Source organism: Myotis davidii, unplaced genomic scaffold (genome assembly GCF_000327345.1).
Source record: "Myotis davidii unplaced genomic scaffold, ASM32734v1 scaffold1134, whole genome shotgun sequence".
In the NCBI taxonomy this organism is placed as follows: domain Eukaryota; kingdom Metazoa; phylum Chordata; class Mammalia; order Chiroptera; family Vespertilionidae; genus Myotis; species Myotis davidii.
The window spans coordinates 532,170-541,838 of record NW_006286229.1 but is presented as its reverse complement, the minus strand read 5'-3'; the positions used below and the strand labels follow the sequence as shown (position 1 = coordinate 541,838).

General features: G+C 47.4%; 2 protein-coding genes across 3 annotated transcripts in view; one reads left to right on the top strand and one right to left on the bottom strand.

Annotated features, from left to right (window-relative positions):
* Positions 1-1,781, bottom strand: part of ARHGAP9 (Rho GTPase activating protein 9) — a 13,070-nt gene extending 11,289 nt beyond the window's left edge. The window contains exon 1 of the mRNA XM_006757328.2: positions 1,429-1,781. The gene's annotated coding sequence lies outside the window, so the exon portion shown is untranslated. The remainder of the gene's footprint in view (positions 1-1,428) is intronic.
* The window catches only part of MARS (methionyl-tRNA synthetase), a 20,775-nt gene continuing 12,101 nt past the window's right edge, over positions 996-9,669 (top strand). For both annotated transcript variants that reach the window (XM_006757330.2, XM_006757329.2), the window contains exons 1-10: positions 996-1,166; positions 1,828-1,918; positions 2,065-2,143; positions 2,224-2,358; positions 2,693-2,768; positions 3,015-3,187; positions 3,353-3,459; positions 7,573-7,689; positions 7,817-8,020; positions 8,770-8,971. In XM_006757330.2, the coding sequence (XP_006757393.1) occupies positions 1,058-1,166; positions 1,828-1,918; positions 2,065-2,143; positions 2,224-2,358; positions 2,693-2,768; positions 3,015-3,187; positions 3,353-3,459; positions 7,573-7,689; positions 7,817-8,020; positions 8,770-8,971 (1,293 nt within the window). In that variant the 5' untranslated portion in view covers positions 996-1,057. The remainder of the gene's footprint in view (positions 1,167-1,827; positions 1,919-2,064; positions 2,144-2,223; positions 2,359-2,692; positions 2,769-3,014; positions 3,188-3,352; positions 3,460-7,572; positions 7,690-7,816; positions 8,021-8,769; positions 8,972-9,669) is intronic.

Sequence of the window (9,669 nt, the reverse complement as noted above, 5' to 3'; positions counted from 1 at the left end):
GGATTTTTTACAGAGAGGAAGGGAGAAGGATAGAGAGTTAGAAACATCAATGAGAGAGAAACATCAATCAGCTGCCTCCTGCACACCCCCTACTGGGGATGTGCCCCCCCAACCAAGGCATGTGCCCTTGACTGGAATCGAACCCCGGACTCTGATTCAGTCCACCACTCTATCCACTGAGCCAAACCAGCTAGGGCTTTACATTTTTTATTTTAATTTTAAAAAATATTTTTATTGATTGCGGAAGGGAAGGGAGAGAGATAAAAACATTAATGGTGAGAGAGAATCACACTTGGGCTGCCTCCTGCACGATCCCAGGCCCCCAAATCCGGGTTGAGCCCGCAACCCAGGCATGTGCCCTGACCGGGAATCTAACCGTCACCTCCTGGTTCATTGGCTGACGCTCAACCACTGAGCCACACCAACGGGGCATGATTCCTTTCTCAATCACTTCATGTGCTTCCTTGTATAATACATACTTATTGCCAAACGCTTAGCCTTCTTACTTCCCCTCCCTCTGACCTTTCCCCAACACACGCTCCCTCCCAGTCACTTTAATGAGATTGTCTAGCTCTATGTGAGCTGCAGACTGATATTAAATCAATACTTAATAGTTCAGTTCTTTTTTTATTAATAGGATGTCCACACTAATTTCCATTGTATCATTTAAGTCAGTTTACCGTAACTCTCAACCCTAATTGTGATGAACTTGGAGAGTCGGTCATGGTGAAATGACGCTGTCAAAAGAGGGCAACCAAAGAATAGGCGGTTTCCTTCCCCGCCCTCGCCACGTTAGAGGATTAAAGAGCGCCGGGCCCTAGGCGAAAACGCCGCCACCCAGAGCGTGCGGCTCCCCGCATGGCACCGCGGTCCCGCCCTCTCGATGATCCTCTTTCCGGCTTCCTCGTGTTGCATGACGGGAGAAATAGTCTACTTCCCCCGGCGGTACGCGGGAACGCCCTAATTCAGAACTCCATTTCCCGGCGTGCCTCTGGCTGATCTCTCCGCCCACAGCGAGAGGCCGGTTCCGTTGCATCAGCGTGGAATCCGCGGCGAAATGAGACTGTTCGTGAGCGAGGGCGCCCCGGGGACGCTGCCCGTGCTGGCCGCAGCTGGGAGGGCGCAGGGCCGGGCGCAGCTGCTCGTCAGCACCGTGGGCCCCGAAGGTAGTCGGGCTGGTGCTGGTGGGTGAGGGGGGCGGGCCGAAGCACGCCGGACTCCCGGTCCGCAGTCTCCTTCCCCAATCCCAACCACTCATTCCCATCTACCTCCTGCCCCATTATCCTTCGTCACTCCATCCCCTCTTCCTTCCCTCCCGCCGTCACACACAAGAGTCACTCGCATTACAACCCCCCCAGACACCTTTTTGTTCCTAGGAAACCCTGCGCTCCTCTCCACACAGACACACATGTACTCCTTTTGGTTTACCTGTTGTCGTTCCCAGCCAGCTGTTGGGGTGACTCCTAAGCAGTTCCGTTGCCAGTCTTCCCAGTTCTGATAATTTTGTTCTGTTATCTCGGGTCGTTCTCAGATAATCCCAGTAATAATTGTTCCAGTTCTCGGCTGTGCGCTATCCCAGCACCACCACCTCCTCTCTGCAGTACCCATCTGCTGTTTCCAGCTGGCGGTCTCAGCTGAACACCTGCTGGTCTCCCCAGCGCATTCTGGACCCACCCGCTTTCAGTGGTCCGGTCTTAGAAGCTCTGGATTGAGACTGCCCATCTTTTCCCCTAAACAATGTGAAGTTGTCCTAAGTTGACAACGAATTTTGCTTTTTTGTGTTGTTGTTTTTTCCTGTTTTTCACGCATTTTTCTCTCTCGCATCAGAGTGTGTGGTCCCATTCCTGACCCGGCCTAAGATCCCTGTCTTGCAGCTGGATAGTGGCAACTACCTCTTCTCCACGAATGCAATCTGCAGGTCAGTATTGATACTTGATGCAAGGAGGTGACTAAATCACATCAGAGCTTACTGTCCTCTGTGTGGCCTTATACACAACCACTGTTTCACTGAGGGGTGAGAGCGGGCCCCTCTAATTCCACCTTCTGTTGCTCTTTCTCTGGCAGATACTTCTTTCTGTTATCTGGCTCAGAGCAAGATGACCTCACCAACCAGTGGCTGGAATGGGAAGCAACAGAGCTGCAGGTGGTACTGAGACATGGGGGGTGGCAGGCAGGCCCATTGCCCTGCATGGCTGTCCTGACCTGTGTCCCCCCACATTTTAGCCGGCTTTGTCTGCTGCCCTGTACTATTTAGTGGTCCAAGGCAAGAAGGGGGAAGATGTTCTTGGCCCCATCCGGAGAGCCCTGACTCACATTGACCACAGCTTGAGTCGTCGGAGCTGTCCTTTCCTGGCTGGGGTAAGTTGGGCCTTGAGGTGGGGATTGGGGAAGCTGTGTGGTAAAAGAATGAAGAAGGAAGACAGTATTCATAGTGTTCAGACCCCAACACCACCACCTTCTAGCAGTGTAACCTTGAAAAAAATTAAACTTGCTAATTTTTTTTTTTCATCTTTGAAATGGGTAATATTGGTACCCACCTCACTGGGTTGTTGTGAGGATTAAGTGAGATAATTTTAAATGCTTAACATAGTGCTCGACGTGTAGTAAGTGCTTGAGAAATGTTAGATATTTTTACTACTTTTGAGAAGAAATTGAATATCTCACCTGTGTACCTTTTCTTTCCCCAACAAAGGAGACAGAATCTGTAGCTGACATTGTTTTGTGGGGAGCCCTGTATCCATTGCTCCAAGACCCAGCCTACCTCCCTGGTGAGCACTGAGCATATCACTTTATTCCCAGCCCCAACCGCAGATGCTTGGTGTAGGGGTTACAGAATGGGCCATATATTGTATGTAGGTACCCACTATGAGGTGTAACTTGACGTGGAAGCTATAGCAGAAAGATGGTAAAGGGAATGGGATAGCAACTGGAGAAATTTCACGAGGAAGGCAAAGAGGCCCACTCATCCGGCCTTCCTGGTCTTGCTGATTCCCTCTTTTCTCCCAAATCTGCAGAAGAGCTGGGTGCCCTGCACAGCTGGTTCCAGACACTGAGTTCTCAGGAGCCATGCCAGCGAGCTGCAGAGACTGTGTTGAAGAAGCAGGGTATCCTGGCCCTCCGGCCCTACCTCCAAAAGCAGCTCCAGCCCAGCTTCCTTGAAGGGAGGGCTGTCAGCAATGAGCCTGAGGTTTGGAAAGAACAGAGGGGTCACCAGAGAGCCTTGGTGCCTAAAGGGTGGGGTGGTTTGGAGAGGGACTTGGAGCATGGGCACTACCTTTTACTGTTGTTGGGAGAATTTCTTTATTCCATGGGCCCTCCTCACCTGGTGAGGGATTCTGTCCACTCTTCATAGGAGGAGGAGCTGGCCACCCTGTCTGAGGAGGAGATCGCCGTGGCTGTAACTGCTTGGGAGAAGGGCCTGGGCAGCTTGCCTCCCCTTCGGCCAAAGCAGAAACCAGTGTGAGTAGGCACAGATGAGTGGGCTTGGTTTCTTCAGTGGAAGTGGTTGATAAAATCAACACCTGCCTGCCAGGTCCCCTCTGCTGCTGACATCTTTAATTTTCCATCCTTTCCTTTTTATTCTCAGATCCCTATCTCTCTTTTTATTTTTTTATTGTTGACACTATCTTTTTTTAAAGTGTTATTCTCTCTTGGTTTATAATTTTAGACACTCCATCAGTCCCACCTGCACCCATGTTTCAGTTATTCTTTACCTACAGATACCACCTAAATCTGTTTTTCCCAGTCCAGATCTCTACTCTGAGCGCAACATATTTGTCAGACTGAATCCTCCACCTCCACACGCATTGCAAACTCAGCATGTGCAAAAGCAAGCCAGCCATCTTCCCTGTCAGCTTCTCTCCTCTACTCATGTACTTTAGCGATTGACATCCCCCGCCTCCACTTAAAAATCTAAGCCAGAAATGTTGGTGTTATCTGTACTCTTCTCTCATCCCCTCCTCCTGTATCACTTATTCCATCACCAAGTCATTGATTCTAACTCCTAATAGTCCTTGAATCAGTCCCTTCTCTCTCTTCTCAGCTGCTCCCTTACATCAGGCCTCACCATCTTACATTCTCCTTCCCTGCCACCCCATACTTCACACTGTCACCAGTGAGTACTTAAAACTGCACGTATTATCTCACCCTCCTTTTTTTTTTTAAAATATATTTTATTGATTTTTTACAGAGAGGAAGGGAGAGGGATAGAGAGTTAGAAACATCCATCAGCTGCCTCCTGCACTCCCCCTGGGGGCTGTGCCCGCAACCAAGGTACATGCCCTTGACCATAATCGAACCTGGGACCCTTGAGTCTGCAGGCCGACGCTCTATCCACTGAGCCAAACCGTTCAGGGCATCACCCTCCGTTTTTGAATTCTACAGATGGTTCCTTGTGTAGTTCACAAGACCATTCAAGATCTGGCCCCTGTCTGAGGCTTCATATTTTGTCACTGTCCTACTACACTGAGATAATATACACGCACATTCACAGCTTTTTCCATCAAAATGAAATATTTGTAGTCTCAAACTTGTCATCCGATAAAGATTTGAGTGTCTACTCCTTGCTAGGCCCTATGTGCTGGATCTACAGGAGGGAGCAAAACAGATAAGACTTCTGCTCTCATGGAACTTTGAGTCTAGAAAAGTAGATAGGTATTTTAAAAATTCATACAAATGTATAATCACACATTTTAGTAAGTCCTATGAAGGGAAAGAACAGGATGCCAGGAGAATAAATATCACAGGAGATTAACCTATAGGCCTCTCTGAAAAATTGACATTTGATCTGAGACTTGCAAGATGAGTAGGAATTAGGCAGGGGTAAGGCTATGGGGAAGGGTGTCTTAGGAAGACGAAACATGTACAAGATGGCCTTAGAAGCAAGAGAGTTTGGCTCTTTTTAAGGAATTGTAAAAGGCCAGTGGCTGAAGGCTAGACAGTCAAGGGGCAGATAGTCCAAGGTGCATTTTGAGAGGAAGGCAGGCCGACATCATACTGTACTCACCTTGGTGTCAATGCACATGCTATCCCTTCTCCCTGGAATGTCTGTATCCTACCTAACGGGCGTATACTCATTCCTTGAGAGCCTAATTTTACCATTTCCTTCTCTACAGAGCTTGAGTGCTTCATTTTCGGGAAACTCCCATTGTCCAAATATATTGTAATTATCTCTTTTCATGACTGTGTTCTCTGTCTGTCAGTTTATTGAAGGTAGAGGCTCTCTCTGTATGTTTATGTGTCCCAGTTTCCAGTAGATACTGATAAAACTTGAATAAATTGATGAAGAAAGTCCATCCATTGTTCATTTGCTCATTTTGAGTAGTTCTTAAGTACCTACTATGGACAGTTTAGTACTAAGCCCTTTGGATGTAATAAAGAATAGGAGATAGACTTTCTCAGATGTTTATACAGGCTAACACGTTTAAATGCATATGTAGAGGAGGAGACAATTGGTATTAAAGACCCTATTACCGCCCTGGCCTGCATGGCTCAGCAGTTAGAGCATCTGCCTGCTCACCAGAGGGTCTCCAGTTCAATTCCTCATCAAGGGCACATACCTAGGTTGCAGGTCCAGTCCCCACCCCAGTCAGGATGTATGCGGGAGGCAACCAGCCGATGTGCCTCTCTTACATTGATGTTTCTCTCTTTCTTTCTCTCTCCCCCCTTCTACTCTCTAGAAAGCAATGGCAAGAATATCCTCACTCCTTGGGTGAGAATTTTTTTTAAAAAAGACCCTATAGCCAAACCAAACTGTCTTCTGTGCCTTTCCTTCTGATTGAAAGACATCCCTAATGCCTTGATCAGGCAAATTCCTACCCACTCCTGAGGCCCAACTCAAGTATTCTGCTTCTGTGAAGTCTCTCTCTCTCTTTTTTTTTTCTTTTTTCTCTCTCTCTTTTTAAAAAAAATATTTTTATTGATTTTAGGGAGAGGGAGGAGAAATATCAATGATGAGAGGGAATTGTTGATTGGCTACCTCCTGCACACCTCCTACCAGGGATTTAGCTCGCAACCTGAGCATGTGCCCTCACTGGGAATTAAGACGTGATCTCCTAGTTCATGGGTTGACAGTCAACCACTGAGCCACACCGGCCAGGCTGAGAAGTCTCTTAAGCTTAGGCTGGAGTGTATGCTTGCCTTCCTTGGAGCTCCTTTGATAGTTTGTACCTCTCATTGCACTGATTCCAGTTGCAGATATGTAATAGCCTGTAACCCCCTAGAGCAGTGGTTCTCAACCTTCTGGCCCTTTAAATATAGTTTTTCATGTTGTGACCCAGCCATAAAATTATTTTCATTGCTACTTCATAACTGTAATGTTGCTGCTGTTATGAATCGTAATGTAAATATCTGATATGCAGGATGGTCTTAGGCGACCCCTTATGAAAGGGTCGTTCAACCATCAAAGGGGTCGCGACCCACAGGTTGAGAACCGCTGCCTTAGAGGGTAGAATCCCATACATACCTTTCTATCTGCCACCAAGTTACAGGGTAACACAAAAGACAATAGTGTGCTACTAAGTGCCTAGGGTCTTGGGACACAGGGATGACTGGATGGAAGGCCAGTCATTAATGAAGGAAGGCTTCCCTGAAGAAACTGATTTCAAAACTGGATTTCAATGTCCAGCGATTATAGATTGAGAATGGTCAGAAAGACAAAAAGTCCCTGATGAAGTGTCAGTGCTGAGAAGGGGGATGGATACATGATGTGCACAGCTGAGCTGTCAAGGATGAACCCTAAAAAGAGAATAGTGGATTGAATGGCTTCAGACAGCAGCTTGAGTGATGTGACTAGGAATGATCCTGGAGAAGTGGGGAGTAGAGGGTGGTTATGAATGCTGGCTCGAGTCAGGCCGCGAGGAAGTGACCAACATGGGTTAGGGTGAGGAGTTGGGGGTGGTGGGTTGTAAGGATTTCAGGTAGAGACAAGAGGTAATATTAACACAGCATCTGGGAAGAAGAAAAGCGGACGGCACTGGGAAAATTCTTGGTAGGCTTTGGAGTTAGGAGTAGTGAGTGATGGTGACGGGACAGAGCCTCGGGAGAGTTTTGTCAGTACCTGGGACTTGGAGCCTGAGGGTGAGCTAATGGAGGAGAAGCAGTCAGAAGAGTCGAGTGTTGGAATACAGCTGTGTAGGAGCAGTACATAAGGCTTGCTCACTGGGCGGGGCGCTGTCCTTGCTATTGTAGGGGATCGCAGGGCTTTTGGGGGAGTTTAGTCCTGTGGTTCATTTAAAGGAAGACTTCTGATATACATGATCGTCTGATGTAGGCTAGATCTGTGTCTGGGTATCTGGTGCAGTTTTGGTCCCTCTTGACCAGGGGTCCTCAAACTTTTTAAACGGGGCCAGTTCACTGTCCCTCAGACTGTTGGAGGGCCGGACTATAGTTTAAAAAAAAAACTATGAACAAATTCCTATGCATACTGCACATCTTATTTTGAAGTAAAAAAACAAAATGGGAACAAATACAATATTTGTATTTGCATGTGGCCCGCGGGCCGTAGTTTGAGGACTCCTGCTCTTGACCCTTGCGTCTCTTCCATGAACTGTTCTCTTCCTCCTTCCTCACCAGGTTGCCTGTGGCTGGGGAAAGGAATGTGCTCATCACCAGCGCCCTTCCTTATGTCAACAATGTCCCCCATCTTGGAAACATCATTGGTTGCGTGCTCAGTGCTGATGTCTTTGCCAGGTGGAGCCAACTGCTGCAGGGAAGACCTGAGGGAGCCGTGGGTTCCAAGGAATAGGATGCCCCAAGGGTGGAGGCTGAGCGGGTCCAGGGGACATGGGGAGCGGCTGATCCTCATATTCTCTTCCAGGTACTCCCGCCTCCGCCAGTGGAACACCCTCTATCTGTGTGGGACGGATGAGTATGGTACAGCGACAGAGACCAAGGCTATGGAGGAGGGTCTCACCCCCCAGGAGATCTGTGACAAGTACCATGTCATCCATGCTGACATTTACCGCTGGTTTAATATCTCCTTTGATATTTTTGGTCGCACCACCACTTCACAACAGACGGAGTAAGTTTCCTCTGATCAGGCAGAAATGGAGGGTGAAGGCTGGGGCTGGGGACCATGAGGATATCCTGGAGACAGAGGAACTGAGATGGTTGTCTAGGCAATCCCCCTAAATTTAGGACATGAATATTGCCCTGAAATGTATTCCAAGCATTATTAAGGAGATTCAGTGTGGTCAGGTTCTGAGGAGCAAGGGAGGGAGGTAAGAGGCAGGATGGAGGCTTGTGGAAAGTATGCCTTTCCTCTACCACTTCCCTTCCCTTCCCTGGCTGCCACAGAGTCTGAGCACATTCCTTCCCACTCCTGTGGGTGTTTATAGCAAATATGCTCTTCCTTCTTTTGCCTGGTAACTCATCCTTATAAAACCTCTACATGGTAGAGAGGCTGTCAGCTAATAGTACTGAGTGGTTTAATAGTTGGACTGATTTAATTTTTAGGACATAGTACTATTCTTTTGGAGATTGTTGTTAACGAAGAATACAAGACAAAGCCTGTATTTGACAAATTCTAAAATGTCAAGGGAAGAGACTGTATGAGGAGTTGAAGAATGTGTGTAAGAGGTCTGGGGTCATCCAGTCCAACTCCCTAAAGATGACTAGATGGCCTTTGCCTTGAAGGATCTTCTGCCTGATTTCTTTGGCATTTGGACTAAATGAATTTGGGTCCTAGGTAGAGTAGCAGGAGGGAGGGTTGCACCCCTTCTTCTGACTTCTCTGACCTGTCCCTCCCCTGTCCCTTGCTCACCTCACCAGAATCACACAGGACATCTTTCAACGATTGTGGAACCGAGGTTTTGTGCTGCAAGATACTGTGGAGCAACTGCGGTGTGAGCGTTGTGCCCGCTTCCTGGCTGACCGCTTTGTGGAGGGTGTGTGTCCCTTCTGTGGCTATGAGGAGGCCCGGGGTGACCAGTGTGACAAGTGTGGCAAGCTCATCAATGCCGTAGAGCTCAAGGTGAGTGGAAGGTCTCCTAGGAGCCCAGAAGGAGACAGTCTCTCTTCTTCTTCTTCTTTTTTTTTTTTTTTAAATTAATTAATTGATTTTAGAAAGAGAAGGGAATGGGGAGGGGGGAGAGAGAGAAAAACATTGATTTGTTTTTCCACTTATTTATGCATTCATTGGTTGATTCTTGTATGTGCCCTGACTGGGGATCAAACCTTGGCATATCAGGATGATGCTCTAACCAGCTGAGTCATTTGGCCAGGGCAACAATCTCCATTAAGGGACTCCCAATCTTGTCCCACTCAGGATTTTTGTTTTAGCATTCAAGACCTTTGACCAGTGGTTCTTTCTGTTCCATCTCAGCAACTCATCATTCAGCTCATTAGATAATTACTTCCTAAATGAACATTTACTATGTGCTTAGCATTGTGCTAGGGAATTGAATTTATATTTCTCTACTTTTGCTTCTGTTTCAGACCACATTCTATAAATGCTGTCTCTTATACTCCACGTTTACTCATTTGTTACTTTAGTCATTCTTTTTATTATTATTTTTTTAAAATATATTTTATTGATTTTTCACAGAGAGGAAGGGAGAGGGATAGAGAGCCAGAAACATCGATGAGAGAGAAACATCTATCAGCTGCCTCCTGCACACCTCCTACTGGGGATGTGCCCGCAACCAAGGTACATGCCCTTGGCCAGAATCG